The 16690-nt window shown below is 36.4% G+C and overlaps 1 protein-coding gene across 1 annotated transcript in view; it reads left to right on the top strand.

The window, feature by feature from the left end:
* LOC133639681 (excitatory amino acid transporter 2-like) overlaps positions 1 to 16312 on the top strand; it is a 36276-nt gene extending 19964 nt beyond the window's left edge. The window contains exons 9-11 of the mRNA XM_062033203.1: positions 2651 to 2785; positions 8214 to 8424; positions 12376 to 16312. Coding sequence (XP_061889187.1) covers positions 2651 to 2785; positions 8214 to 8424; positions 12376 to 12447 — 418 coding nt within the window. The 3' untranslated portion in view covers positions 12448 to 16312. The remainder of the gene's footprint in view (positions 1 to 2650; positions 2786 to 8213; positions 8425 to 12375) is intronic.
* Positions 16313 to 16690: the final 378 nt, after the last annotated feature.

Genomic DNA, 16690 nt, shown 5'->3' with positions numbered 1-16690 from the left:
AATTATTTGAAAATATTGACTTCATTTTTATTTTTGTTACGTTTTTACTTTAAACTTTCCATTAAGGAGTGCCATATCCTTTGAAAGTAACATCATTATTTTAAATACGTAATTTATTATAAAAGTGTATGATATATATTTCAGATTCATATATTTTAAATACATAATTTATTATAAAAGTGTATTAAATATATTTCAGATTCATATATTTTCTACTAGTTTTGCTCCCGATCAATTTTAACCCTTTGAATGCCAGGTTGAGCTAATTATGTCTGTTTTTTAATTTGAAAAAATTGCATAAAATAAGTTAACTATATACTATATAAATCATTTTACATTGTATCGTTGATACAGTATGTGAAAGAATAAGAAAAATTAAAAAATGTAAATAACCCCTCTTTATTCCAACACAACCAAAGTTCTGGCAAAAAAAATAGAGCAAAAATGTACCTGAAAAGATGAAAAAGTCCCCAATATACTCTAAGGCAGGGGTAGGGAACCTATGGCTCTCGAGCCAGATGTGGCTCTTTTGATGAAATAACGTTCAAAATATAAAACATTCTCATGCATTTTATTCCATCCATCCGTTTTCTACCGCACTGTTCAAGAAGTCGCATTAATGGCAAGAAGTATTTTATTTATTATTGCTTAGCTTCAGAATAACAATGATTTTAAAAATAATTAGAGACGTATTATACTCTAAAAATGTTGGTCTTACTTAAAAATGCACGCATTTAGTTGTATTCAGTGTTAAAAAATATGATATGGTCCTCACGGAAATACATTTTAAAATATTTGGCTTTCATGGCTCTCTCAGCCAAAAAGGTTCCGACCCCTGCTCTAAGGGTTAAAACAGTTTGTAGCAGAACAGCATTTTAACAACACAGAAAAACACTAAAATAATTAAAAATAACATTTACAGTAGGGAAGAGATTTATATTGCCCCATTTCTGGGTGGATCTCCCGTAAGACTGCGTTTTGCAATGCAGTCTGCTGAAAAATAATGGAAAGCGGCACTCTAAATATCAACTGACGCTGTGGTCAAATTCGGAAATGCCACAAAATCCATTATAAAATATTCAACACTCCACCGCGATCTGGCTTCCAAGTGGATGGAGCAACCCTACCAATTTGTCATGTTTCATGTTTCAGGCAAAATGTGATGAATGGGGCTATATGAATCCCCTTCCTACTGTATATATGTAAATAAAAACTATGGATAAACTGAAATGAAAATTCCTGACGCTGCATCAGTGCGTCCTGTCAAGTTCAAACACTGATGACATCTATTAAACAAAGACAAGAGGCAAAGAATTAAACAGAGACAGAATTCAATTTGGACTCAATTGAGGAGACACGCCTGGACACACTGTACCCTTGCACAGTATCTCAGCACACTCTGCCAAAAGATTGCATGTCTCCTTCTTTTATTTTGGACTCTCCCCGACCACCTGGCCACCGCTGTTTCCAAAGGACAAAGGTCACAAAAAAGTTCACAGAAAAGGTCGTAAACAATTCACAGAAAAGGTCATTTCAAAAAGAGTTCCATAAAATAGTTCAAAAAGAGTTCCATAAAATAGTTCAAAAAGAGTTCGTAAAATACTTCAAAAAGAGTTCCATAAAATAGTTCAAAAAGAGTTCGTAAAATACTTCAAAAAGAGGTCTTCTGGAAATTGGGCAGATCCTGTCATGTCTCCGCTTTGAAGTCCCAGTGGAGTTTTACGAGCCTTCTTCTTGGTATGTTTCAAAGACAGCTTTTGTCTTCTTGCTAGGAACTCATTTCAACGCAAAGTTTTTTGTGATAACTTACAATTATTCTAACAGTCCACAAAAATCGGCTCGTTTAAGAGAGCCATTCAAAATACCGTATTCGTTCGCTAATGTCACACATCTCTAATAATGATACTGATGTTATTGATGCTGATGTTTGGAAGTATGAGTCAATACCACTAGTAACTAGGGATGTACGGTAATATCGGCCTGCCGATATTATCGGCCGATAAATGCGTTACAATGTAATATCGGAAATTATCTGTATCGTTTTTTTTATTATCGGTATCGTTTTTTTTTTGTTGTTGTTTTTTTTTGTTTTTTTATTAAATCAACATAAAAAACACAAGATACACTTACAATTAGTGCACCAACCCAAAAAACCTCCCTCCCCCATTTATTTCTGTTATCAATATTCTGGTTCCTACATTATATATCAATATATATCAATACAGTCTGCAAAGGATACAGTCTGTAAGCACACATGATTGTGCGTGCTGCTGGTCCACTAAGAGTACCAACCTTTAACAGTTAATTTTACTCATTTTCATTAATTACTAGTTTCTATGTAACTGTTTTTATATTGTTTTACTTTCTTTTTTATTCAAGAAAATGTTTTTAATTTAGTTATCTTATTTTTTTTATTTTTTTTTAAAGTACCTTATCTTCACCATACATGGTTGTCCAAATTAGGCATAATAATGTGTTAATTCCACGACTGCATATATCGGTTGATATCGGTATCGGTTGATATCGGTATCGGTAATTAAAGAGTTGGACAATATCGGAATATCGGATATCGGCAAAAGCCATTATCGGACATCCTTAATAGTAACCATTACATGTATTAACCTTCGGGTGCATGTTTTTTTTGTTACAGTATGACGGCTACCCTGGCCAGTGTGGGAGCAGCCAGTATTCCGAGCGCTGGACTGGTCACCATGCTGCTCATCCTCACAGCAGTGGGTCTGCCCACTCAGGACATCAGCCTCCTCGTGGCTGTCGATTGGCTCCTGTGAGTATAAAAAAAAAAAAAAATACAGACGGTATTACACTTTACAGGTGCCATTATTATGCAAGTTCTTTTAAGGCCCTTTTGGTAATTTATTCCATCTTATTTGTAATTGTTATTGTCTAAACACGCCTACTGTTTACTTCTCCCAGTTTACTGGTGCTGCTTTTATGGTGTAACTTTCCGACTCCTGTTAAGTTATTTTGACTCCCAAAAGACATCATTAAAATATATTCAAAAAAAAAAAAAATGCTGCAAAAGTTTCCCATACTTTTCACTTTTTTAACACACAGCCTCAAGAAGTGCACTTGAATATTTTTATTTTATTTTTTATTTTTCAGATCAACTCATGATTTCTTTTTGGTAGCCCTACATTATCATTTTTATAGCCAACACAATTCAATCGGGCCCTGCCATGTCTCTCGGGCAATTCATCACCGATGTGATCAGGCGATTTAGCCTTGCCTAGAAATGATGGCTATGATTACATGATATTATTGTATATTATAATAAATATTATGTCTGGCTGCAAACCGAGCTCCTGCACTGACTCCTTGAGCAAACATCATCATGGGTGCAGTCAAATGGAAAGGTGGTGGAATGGTTGAGGGGAACTTTAATGTACCTCTAGAGCAGGGGTCACCAACCTTTTTGAAACCAAAAGCTACTTCTTGGGTACTGATTAATGCGAAGGGCTACCAGTTTGATACACACTTAAATAAATTGCCAGAAATAGCCAATTTGCTCAATTTACCTTTAACTCTATGTTATTATTAATAATTAATGATATTTACACTTAATTGAACGGTTTAATAGAGAAGAAAACACGAAAAAAATGACAATTAAATTTTGAAACATAGTTTATTTTCAATTTCGACTTTTTAAAATTCAAAATTCAACCGAAAAAAAGAAGAGAAAAACTTAAAAAAAAATAATTTATGGAACATCATTAGCAATTTTTCCTGATTAAGATTAATTTTAGAATTTTGATGACATGTTTTAAATAGGTTAAAATCCAATCTACACTTTGTTAGAATATATAACAAATTGGACCAAGCTATGTATATTTCTAACAAAGACAAATCATTATTTCTTCTAGATTTTCCAGAACAAATATTTTAAAAGAAATTCAAAAGACCTTGAAATAAGATTTAAATTTGATTCTACAGATTTTCTAGATTTGCCAGAATAATTTTTTTGAATTTTGATCATAATAAGTTTAAAGAAATATTTCACAAATTTTCTTCGTCGAAAAAACAGAAGCTAAAATGAAGAATTAAATTAAAACGTATTTGTTATTCTTTACAATAAAAACAATAAATTTACTTGAACATTGATTTAAATTGTCAGGAAAGAAGAGGAAGGAATTCAAAAGGTAAAAAGGTATATGTGTTTAAAAATCCTAAAATAATTTTTAAGGTTGTATTTTTTCTCCAAAATTGTCTTTCTGAAAGTTATAAGAAGCAAAGTAAAAAAAAAAATTATGAATTTATTTAAACAAGTGAAGACCAAGTCTTTAAAATATTTTCTTGAATTTTCAAATTCTATTTGAGTTTTGTCTCTCTTAGAATTAAAAATGTCGGGCAAAGCGAGACCAGCTTGCTAGTAAATAAATAAAATTTAAAAAATAGAGGCAGCTCACTGGTAAGTGCTGCTATTTGAGCTATTTTTAGAACAGGCCGGCGGGCTACTCATCTGGTCCTTACGGGCTACCTGGTGCCCGCGGGCACCGCGTTGGTGACCCCTGCTCTAGAGGACTGGCAGAACCGGTCCAGTGTTCCATGACCTGTGCAATAACCTAATTGTGCCTCCTATGTATGAGAGTCCACTGCCTGACACTCACCGTTCTACTACAAAAGTCCACCGCGATCCGATACGATATCATGACGCTGGTCTAGCCGTGATTTGGCTGACTTTTAATGTTTCAATAGATGTTATTATATGTTATATTAATGCGTCCCCAGAGTCCAAACTGTCACCGCCATACAGTACAACCTTTATTAAGTATGCATGCAATATTATTGTCATGGACCAGGGGTCGGCAACCCAAAATGTTGAAGGAGCCATATTGGACCAAAAATACAACAAAATAATCTTTCTGGAGCCGCAAAAAATTAAAAGCTGTATGTAAGTTGTCAGGTTCAAACACTGATTACATCTATTAAATAAGACAAGAGGCAAAGAATGAAACAGAGGCATAATTCAATTTGGACTCTATATTGAGGAGAAAACGTGTCGACCTGTAACCTCTTACAGTGTCACCCACGCTCTGCCAAAAGATTGCACTCCTCCTTCTTTATTTGACTTTCTCCCCCCACCTGACCACAGCTGCTTTCAGAGGGAAGTGGGTCGTAAACAGCGTTGCCTTTGGTTACCGAACAGTTCAAAAGAAGAGGTCGTAAAATAGTTCAAAAAGAGTTCCATAAAATAGTTCAAAAAGGGTTCGTAAAATACTTCAAAAAGAGTTTGTCTGGAAATTGGGCAGATCCTGCCATCTGTGGAGTTTTACAAGCCTTCCTCCTGGTAGGCCTCAAAGACAGCTCCCGTCCCCCTGCCATAAACTCAATGTAATACAAAGCTTTTGTGATCATTTAAGAAACAATTATTCTAACATAAGTCGTATAATGAAGGCAACACATGACGTAAGTGTCTAAATTAGCTATAATAGCCTACTATCAAAATGACTGTTGAAATGTAATATTCATTCTATACCATTTTTACAACATTAGAAACCATTAGTAAATCAGAGGCTACTCAGAAGGTGAGATAACTCCTAGGGAATTATTGACTTATAATGGCCAAAGGTATAAATGGTGTGTGTCCAAGTTAATTAAGGCTGTCGTCTTTTAATAGATGCATTACAATCTTTTAGATTTAGCATTTAGATCAACACTTAGATTTTGCATTTAAATTGAGTTTAGACATTTAGATTTGGCATTTAAATTGAGTTTAAACATTTAGATTTAGCATTTAGATTCAACACTTAGATTTTGCATTTAAATTGAGTTTAAACATTTAGATTTACCATTTATATTCAACACCTAGATTTTGCATTTTAAATTGAGTTTAAACATTTAGATTTACCATTTAGATTTAGCATCTAAATTTTACCTCAAGAAGAAAATCATCTAAATCTATGACAAATTTGCAAAATATTCCAAATCGGCTAAAAAAAAAAAGGGTGATTTAATTCTAATATTTTGCACCAAATAATAATGCTGATAATAAATAAGCAGTAAAAACTTTTATGATGTGTGGACCAATTGCATTACACTTACTTATGTAGCTACATCACTCCTGAAATAGGCTCCACAAACGAAAAACGTAAGCATGTGTTTCCTATGTCATTATGGGCCTGTTGAAATGCAAGCAGCCCATAATATTGTTGCTCATACTTCAACTTGTATCATAGTTCCGCACATTTCTCTTACGTCTAATAGGAGACGAACCGGCCAACGGACCCCCACATATGTTATACCGTCGGAAAGGTCTTGTTTTTGCCGACGGGGGTACTTTAAGGTGGGAACATTTTGTGTTACCATGGCGACGCTATTCATGAATAAACAAAAAAAATGGGCCAATTGAATGGGTACGCACCTTTATAATGGCGGATATTTCCAGCAGAACGCTCACCAACATGCGAGACTACCTCCTCTTGTAGCTCAGCCATTCTTTCCCGCACTGTAACCGTTAGCATGTTTATGTTAGCATGCTAGCATGCTAACATTAAAGTGCTAGCTTCTTGAGCTAATTTTGCAACCGTTTTACCCTACAGTCATTTAACTTGGTATGTGACAGCGGTTAACTGTTAGTGTGCCAACGTTAGCATGCTAGCAAGCTAACTTAACTTTTTCATCTATTTTACACTTTTTTCTCCATTTCCCCAGCCACACACCTTACAGCCGTGTTACTTGAAATGGGAGACATGCTAACTGTTAGCATGCCGCCTTTAGCACAAATGCTAAATGTTAGCATTTCAATGTAGGCATGCTAACGTTTTAGGCCACCTCTGTAGGTCTTTTTGTACAGTTGCACCTAAAACTCAGGAACTCTGACACTCGGCACCATCTTAAAAAGTATGACGGCTTCCGGCGGCCCCCGGCCAGAGGTCAAGGGCACAGATAGCAGGCCCATCAAAATTTTCGCGGAAATGTTTTAGTTCTTCCTTGTCCTCCTCCATAACTGGACTGTCTTTACTCTTTTGGACATGCAGGGATCGATTCCGTACTTCAATCAACGTGGTCGGCGACTCGTATGGAGCCGTAACCGTTAGCATGTTTATGTTAGCATGCTAGCATGCTAACATTAAAGTGCTAGCTTTTTGAGCTATTTTTGCAACCGTTTACCCTAGAGTCATTTAACTTGGTGTTAACTGCTAAGTGGACCCCGACTTAAACAACTTGAAAAACGTATTCGGGTGTTACCGTTTGGTGGTCAATTGTACGGAATATGTACTTCACTGTGCAATCTACTAATAAAAGTTTCAATCAATCAATCAATCAAAAACGTTAGCATGCTAGCAAGCTAACTTAAGCATGCTAACGTTTTTCATAAAATGTTCCACTTTTTTCTCCATTTCCCCAGCCACACACCTTACAGCGATGTTACTTGAAATGGGAGACATGCTAACTGTTTGCATGTCGCCATTAGCACAAATGCTAAATGTTAGCTTTTCAATGTAGGCGTGCTAACGTTTTAGGCTACCTCTGTAGCTCTTTTTGCAGAGTTACACCTAAAACTCAGGGACACTCGGCACCATCTTAAAAGTATGACGGCTTCCGGTGGCCCCTGGCCAGAGGTCAAGAGCACAGATAGCAGGCCTATCAAAATTTTCACGGAAATGTTGTAGTTCTTTCTTGTCCTCCTCCTTAAATGGACTGTCTTTACTCTTTCGGACATGCAGGGATCGATTCCGTACTTCAATCAACGTGGTCGGCTACTCGTATGGAGCCGTAATCGTTATCATGATTATGTTAGCATGCTAACCTGCTAACATTAAAGTGCTAGCTTTTTGAGCTAATTTTGCAGCCCTTTACCCTAGAGTCATTTAACTTGGTATATGACAGTTGTTAACTGTTAACTGCTAAATTTAGCATGCTAGCAAGCTAACTTAAGCATGCTAACTTTTTCATAAAATGTTCCACTTTTTTCTCCATTTCCCCAGCCACACACCTTACAGCCGTGTTATTTAAAATGGGAGACATGCTAACCGTTAGCATGCCGCTGTTAGCACGAATGATAAATGTTAGCATTTCAATGTAGGCATGCTAACGTTTTAGGCTACCTCTGTAGCTCTTTTTGTACAGTTACACCTAAAACTCCGGGACACTTTGCACCATCTTAAAAGTGTGATAGCAGGCCCAGCAAAATGTTCCAGTTCTTTCTTGTCCTTCTCCCTAACTGGATTGTCTTTACTCTTTTGGACATGCAGGGATCGATTCCGTACTTCAGTCAACGTGGTCGGAGACTCGTACGGCGCCGGTATCGTGTACCATCTTTCCAAAGACGAGCTGGACTCTTTCGACGCCCAGCAAACCAGGCTGGACGACTTTGAGATGGCTAAAACGAAATCCTTCTTTGAAAATAACGCCAACCAGAACGTTTACGCTCACCACAACTCAATCTTGATAGACGACTGCAAGGTACATTTCACGTTAACGGACATAGAGACCTGTATGTAGGATACGCTTCCCTGCTCTGTGTTTGCGCTTGTCCTTTTCTCTCTATGTGACTTCTTTCACCGGTGTTCCTCACGATGGTGAATGCCATGTTTCCATTGAAGAAAATGTGGGTCGAGCTAAATACGTGTGTCTGGATTCCAACATTCACCATCTTATCCTATGAAAAAAGCAGTTTTTGTGGTGCTGTGTTCACCAAAAGACCAAAGTTGTTCCTTATATAAGTCTACCAAAAAAGCATTTGTTCCATCACTTATGTTTTATTTTGTACATATATCGTTGACTTGTATTTGTTTGTCTGATATCACTTTAAAAAATTGTCTTACAGTTGTCCCTCGTTACATCGCACTTCAAATATTGCGACTTCGCAACTTTGAGGGTTGAGAAAAATATATACCGTATTTTTCGGAGTATAAGTCGCACCGGCCGAAAATGCATAATAAAGAAGGAAAAAAACATATAAGTCGCACTGGAGTATACGTCGCATTTTTCTGGGACATTTATTTGATAAAACCCAACACCAAGAATAGACATTTGAAAGGCAATTTAAAATAAATAAAGAATAGTGAACAACAGGCTGAATAAGTGTACGTTATATGACGCATAAATAACCAACTGAGAACGTGCCTGGTATGTTAACGTAACATATTATGGTAAGAGTCATTCAAATAACTATAACATATAGAACATGCTATACGTTTACCAAACAATCTGTCACTCCTAATCGCTAAATCCGATGAAATCTTATACGTTTAGTCTCTTACGCGAAAGAGCTAAATAATATTATTTGATATTTTACGGTAATGTGTTAATAATTTCACACATAAGTCGCTCCTGAGTATAAGTCGCACCCCCCGGCCAAACTATGAAAAAAACTGCGACTTATAGTCCGAAAAATACGGTAATAACGTAAAATGTGTTCACTGTCAAATTAACTTGTATTTATTTTCTATGATTTTCTTGTGGCGATTGATAAAGATATATACAAGTTAGCTAATTTTGGCTCCAAATTCCCCGTGACGATCAAGTGCACCCACTTTTTGCAGAACAACTTTTGGATGCACTACCTCTTTAACTTCTGCCTCATCAATAACACATCTTAACATTGGTAGGCCTTCGGCTTGAGCGATGTACCAAGACTGCTAACGAGACTGCTGTCTGGGCAAGGCTACAGTAGGAAGGGGATTTCTATTACCTGACACACGAAACATGACAAATTGGGAGTTGCACTGTCCACTTTAGATGGCAGTAGAGTGCTGAATATCTTCCAAATGTGTTTTGAGGCAATTCCAACTTTCCATCATTTTCAGCAGACTGCATTGCGAAATAATTAAACCACCCAGAAATGTGGCCATATGAATCCCTGCCCTACAAAAGGCGGAGATTAACCCGATAATTAACTTAATCTTCAACGTCATCAGCTCCACGTGACATCGCTGAGCCTTTTGACGTGAGCAATGAGGAATGCTAACAACACGAATAATAGCCGTAACTGCGACTGCCAAGTTGATCTTACAGTACAGCACATCAAAGCTCACTTTTAACTTCAAGGAATTACCCAGGATGTGATTAGGTATTTTCATGTAGCGGCGATGTTTTAGTGGCCGGGTGATAGCCATATTAATTACGCTACGGGTGAGTACTGTAAACTACAGTCGAAGGCGACTATATTGGGTGAAACGAGCGTAAAGGTGACTATGTGGATGTTAAATAAACATATTTTGTTCTGCCCTCACTATAAGTGTTGAGGTTATACCGCTTGGCAGACAGCTAACAAACAATCCAAGACGTCTAAGTTCCAAAGCAGATTAATCCATTTAGGCTCTTTATTGTTGTCTTTTCCTATCTTTACTTTTGTCTTGCACTGGAATTTTATTTAAAACTGAAATACACACAATGACAAATGTATAAGCTATGTGATTCAAATAACATACTGAAATGTAATACACAATATGTAAATATTAGCTTTACACAAACATACAGCACTATCATCAAACAAATACTGCTGAGTGCTGAGTGTTGAAACTATTTCGATGGTGGTAATATACAACTGGCAGCCATTTTAAGTCCTCAAAACATCAATTAAAACGCAATTAAAAATCAATAAACATCTTAGTATCAAATTGAACCACTTTCCACCTTAATATTGATTTATATCAGGGGTGTCCAAAGTGCGGCCCGGGGGCCATTTGCGGCCCGCAGCTAATTTTTTACCGGCCTGCCACATATTCTGGAAATGCTACTGCAAAAATTATTTTAAAAATTTAAAAAAGTGGAATGAGGTGAACTCTAACTAGAAAAAGTTGCAATGTTGACACAAAGCTGTCATGCAGGCTGTTTTTTTTATTTTGTCTATCTTTTTTTTTTCCTTTTTGCCATTGCTCAAAAAAAATAAAATAATATATGTTATAATGAATTATTGACAAGGCTCCAATTGTTTAAAATATTTCACTTTAAAATGTTTTATGTGGAAAATATTGCATATCGTGTGGTTTCCGTACAAAAACATCAACATTTTCTTTGACAAAAGAGCATAAAACAAACAAAATAATAGTTCAAACGTAAAATCGACAGATATGTCTGAAGTTGATGTAGTAACTTAAGTGTTGAAAGTAAAAAAAAACTAACAAAAATGTATCACTTTATGAGTGGGGCACCTTTTGGATCCCAAGTATATTTGATAAGATTTTATTTATCTTTTCACTGTGATTACTCAAAAATATTAATGAATTAAAATCAATGGTGTCCTGCATTATTGATCTTTTTAAGGCTCTAATTACTTCACATCAAACATTGCTTTCTGAATGTTTTGGGCAGTGGGGGAAATACTGCATATTTCAGTTTTATTATAAAAAACAAAGTTGTCTTTGACAGAAAAGGCATAAAAACCTTTTTGTTTTTTATAACTTTATGTCAACCTGAAGTTGATATACTGTAGAGATTTACTGTAAGCGTTAAATTAAAAAAATAAAAAGACTTGTTTTTAAAATGTTAATGACTTAGACCCTTTATGGTCCCTGGGAGCCCTAAAGGTAAAAAAAAAAAAAAAATCCATATATTTTGTAATGGTTTGAAAATGAAAAATATCAAAATGGCCCCCGCATGCTTTAATTTTTCCGTGTGCGGCCCTCAGTGGAAAAAGTTTGGACACCCCTGATTTATATAAACAAGTTCAACAGTTTATTTACAGACTTATCTTTTTCAAGGCTTGTAAAAGCTAACACAACTTGTCTTCTTCTCAATTGTCTCATGAACTGAACTGACATCGTCAACCCGGAAGTGCCCAAACAAATGAAGTGTAGTATTTTCCTATCGCCACAAGGTGTCACTAAGAGTCTACAATCAAATGGGCGTAACACATTTAGAAGTTTGTAAACAGTTTTTTCATTTGCTAATTATGCGGAAAAATCGTTAACCACGGTCAGGCAAACGGGGGACAACTGTATTTGTTAGGTCAATTGGACATGTATTTATGTATTCAAGGCAGCCCTAACCAAATTACTGTTGAAATTATCTTAAGGATAAATGCATGCCAGTGGAATAACATAAAGACTGCTTATTCACTATGTTACCTTTCATATTGGTATTGCTTTGCCTGGATAATGCAACTTTCATCTGATGCGAAAGCTGCATTGTCGCCATTCGGTGTATTACAATTCGGTTGGGCAGAGAATCCATGAAATACATGGCCAACTCTTAAAAAAATCATGTCATGTAACCAAAAAAACACCCACTGTTTAAGTCCATGAGTGGTTCTAAGACACACTACCGTTGGGGAAATCCCATTTTAATGTCCACCCTGAGGACAATGGCCTGCATGTCAAGAACTCCTGGCTTCTCTGCTCCCAACCACGAATGGTTTGTCATGACGGTGCCTTGGGCCCTTGGTTAGGAACTGTTGATAATTGCTTACAGGTCACCATGGGCAAAAATGGCAAGACTTCAGGGTTCTCTCTTGTCGAAGAGGAACCGTGGAAATGCGAGTAAAGCAGACCCAGATGCTGCTGCGCCTTACCCTGAGTTCCACAAGCGTTTTCCTTTTGATGACAAAACCATACCATTACCAATGACAATACGAGACCACCATTTTTTTTTCTTCATTTTGGATAGCTTCACGTCATGTAGGTTGTGCTTTTTGCACGGAATTTCAACGAACTGGTGCATTTTCGGCACCGACAAAAAAGAAGGTTGAGAAGACTCAGGGCCTTACTCGGTGCAAGCTTCCTGTTTTGTCAACTGCAGAATTCTTCAACCTTTTGTAACATCTCACGACACTTTTGTATTCAAACTCTTTGTGCTGCGTTAATAGCGGAGATACTATTTCATGGACAATGGCTGTGCCAGTTTATTAAGAAGACTAAACCACTTTACAGACAATATGAAAGTTGTGCAAAATTATCTGGCTTTAGAATTTTTGATGCTTTGAATGTGTATTTTCTTTTTTCAGTTTGGGGTAATTGCTACGACAAATGTTTTAGAAATGTTGACTGTAGGTTTAAAAAATGAAAACACGGTCAATAGGTTGGTCTTTTGGGTAATTATTTGAGAACTCGAATAACATCAGTTTACAGAGGAGAACGTTTAACGCTGCTACAGAAAGGAGGAAGAAACCAAGAAGAGAGAGAGACAAAAAAGTTTCAGGTGAGAGGGATGGTAGGGGTTGGTCAAAGTGTACCGTCCTGGGAACGGGAAGGAAGGATGAGCAAAACACACTTTGTCTGATTGTGATATTAGTGAAAACTAGGAATGTTTTCATTGGTTATGGAAAAGTCAATATTAATCATAAAATAAAACCATTTGGAGAGTAACCTTTGACCAAAAGACAAATACAATTTAAAGGAGTAATTTCCCAACAGTTTTGGAGAAAATGGGAGTTACAGACATCTCTATCAGACTCCAGGAGTTTAGCAAAAACCAGGCCAATGCAGTGAAGAGATGCATTACCACAGAAATTATATGAGGACCGTTACTTAGACTGAACATTTTAGACAATATATTACTAAAATAATCATTTTTTCCACAACAGTAGACACATTTTTGCAGCAAATTCCTGAAAATGCTGTAGTGCTTTTGTTGTACAGAGGAATTTGGATAAGATTAATACATTGGAAGATCTTTGAAGGGAGAAGTAGTTGAACAGCCCTGGTCTATGGGAACAGAATGTGTACAGAAGGTACAGACTCTGCATGGCATTAGGATGCAACGTCAAGACGGTAAACCCTGCATTACCTTTCACTTTCCGACTAATGGGATTGCACACTGATGTCGCACACGCAGTCAAGCCTAAGCCGAAAGCTTAGGTCTTAGACCTTGAGAGGAAAAAGGTATGGCCTACGGTTATGGCGACAACCAGCACATGATGTGTTGTTTTAATAGTGGTGCCCTCCACGTTATTGATGTGTTTTGTTTGTAAATATGTTACGATTGAAACACTGCATTTTTAAAAGTAGTTCAAACGTATGTCTGGGATTGGGGTGTGCTGTTTCTGAGAGCGAGAGGGGATGATCAGCGAGGTGAACATGTATTCAAAAGCTGTAAATGACTCTCACATGCTCCAGGCTAGTGCACTTTTTTCAAACCTGGTGTTTTCTTTTTTTTTTGTTTATCTAACTTGCCTTGAAGAAGTAAACTGCACAGTGCAGTCAGAGTGTCGACATTTAAGGGTAAACGTTAATCTGGGACACCCATCGACTAGAGGGAATGATTAGTGTGAGCTGCATGAGGACGGCTGGGCCCCTCTCATCAGACCAATTTGTTTTTAATTACATATCTCCGTTGTGTTTGTTTATGAGGTGTACAATTGATTCGGTCAAGACCATTGGATGCAAACCGTGTCTAGCGATATCAATTTTAATGAGTGTGATTCGGTGTTGCATCTTTTCGATTTTGTTCATATATTTTGGTAATGCTAATTCATATTTAAAGTGCCTCCCTGCACTTTGCGTATATCAGGGGTGTCCAAACTTTTTCCACTGAGGGCCGCACACTGAAAAATCAAAGCAAGCGGGGGGCCATTTTGATATTTTTTATTTAAAAAAAAAAACCAATACAATAAATGTATAAAACATATACATTTAGGCCTCCACTCTGGCTTGATCCCGGTGAACCCAAATGGTTTTGGTCAAAAAAAGATATAAAAAATGCGTCATTATTTATTATTATTATTATTATTATTATTGTTCAAAGTTTAAATCTCTAGATCAGCATTAGGTCTATCTGTCAATATAACGCTTTTAAAGATTTAAGTTGTGTGCCCCTTTTGTCAAAGAAAACCCAGTTTTTTTATGGAAAAAACACCAAATATTCAATATTTTCCCCCAATGAAATTTTAAAGTGGAATATTTGAGATTACACAATAATTGGAGCCTTAAAAAGGTCAATAATTCATAACAACATTGATTTTAATTCATTATTATTTTTTGAGCAATGACACACACAAAAAAAATCCCACTAAAATTATTGGGGATCCCAAAAGGGTCCTACTCATTAAAGTGTTAAAAAATATATTATACATTTTGTATACTGTTTACTTTTAACACAATAATTTCAAGATCAGCTTCAGATCTATCCGTCAATTATAAGTTTTATTGTTGTTTGTGTTTTTTGTTTGTTTGTTTCAGGCCCTTCTTTTAAAAAAAACCAGCTCTGTTTTTTATATGACAAACACAAAATATGCAACATTTTCCCCCAAAAATATCTCAAAGTGGAATATTTAATGTGACATAATTGGAGCCTTGAATAGGTCAATAGTTCATTATGACATTGATTTTGATTAATTATTATGTTTTAAAGAAAGTAACAGCCTGCATGGCAGCTTTGTGTTATTAGAGTAAACATTGCAACATGTTCTTGTTACATTTCACCTGTTTGCTCTTTTATACCACTTGTTATGTTTTATATTTTTTTTAATCATATTTTTAGAATGTGCCGTGGGGCCGTTAAAAAAAATTATTGCGGGCCGCATTTGGCCCCCGGGCCGCACTTTGGACACCCCTGGCGTATATACACTATATAGCTATACAGTTGTGGTCAAAAGTTTACATACACCTGTAAAGAACATAATGGTCATGGCTGTCTTGAGTTTCCAATAATTTCTACAACTCATATTTTTTGTGATAGAGTGATTGGAGCACATACTTGTTGGTCACAAAAAACATTCATGAAGTTTGGTTCTTTTATGAATTTATTATGGGTCTACTGAAAATGTGACCAAATCTGCTAGGTCAAAAGTATACATAGAGCAGTGACGTGCGGTGAGGTTCATGGCTGGTGAGGCACTGACTTCATCACAGTCAGATTTACAAACATATGAACCCTAAAGAGTATCTTATTCACCATTTGATTGGCAGCAGTTAACGGGTTATGTTTAAAAGCTCATTCCAGCATTCTTCCCTGCTTGGCACTCAGCATCAAGGGTTGGAATTGGGGGTCAAATCACCAAAAATGATTCTCGGGCGCGGTGCCGCTACTGCCCACTGCTCCCCTCACCTCCCAGGGGGTGAACAAGGGGATGGGTCAAATGCAGAGGACAAATTTCACCACACCTAGTGTGTGTGACAATCATTGGTACTTTAACTTAACTTTAACTTTACACATACAAACTGTAGCACACAAAAAATCACATTTAATAAAAAAAAATGTTATTATGGTCTTACCTTTACTTATAAATTAAGTCCATGCGCCGCTCCTTTTGAACAAAAGCATCGATAACTTGTTTATAGAAGTCTTCCTTATCTTTCTTCAGTTTTAAAAGTCTCTCTGTCTCGATAGAGATCTTCCTTTAATTATTACCTCCTGCTTCGGTTGAAAGTCCAGTTTAGAAAACTGTTTTATTTTAGATATGTAATCCTCCATGTTATGGGTCAAATGCAGAGGACAAATTTCACCACACCTAGTGTGTGTGACAATCATTGGTACTTTAACTTAACTTTAACTTTACACATACAAACTGTAGCACACAAAAAATCACATTTAATAAAAAAAATGTTATTATGGTCTTACCTTTACTTATAAATTAAGTCCATGCGCCGCTCCTTTTGAACAAAAGCATCGATAACTTGTTTATAGAAGTCTTCCTTATCTTTCTTCAGTTTTAAAAGTCTCTCTGTCTCGATAGAGATCTTCCTTTAATTATTACCTCCTGCTTCGGTTGAAAGTCCAGTTTAGAAAACTGTTTTATTTTAGATATGTAATCCTCCATGTTAAAAGTTCAGGCGAGAGGAAAAAATAA

This window comes from Entelurus aequoreus, linkage group LG02, assembly GCF_033978785.1.
Source record: "Entelurus aequoreus isolate RoL-2023_Sb linkage group LG02, RoL_Eaeq_v1.1, whole genome shotgun sequence".
Taxonomy (NCBI): Eukaryota; Metazoa; Chordata; class Actinopteri; order Syngnathiformes; family Syngnathidae; genus Entelurus; species Entelurus aequoreus.
The sequence above is the reverse complement of the archived record's forward strand: the minus strand, read 5'-3'. Positions and strand labels throughout refer to the sequence as shown.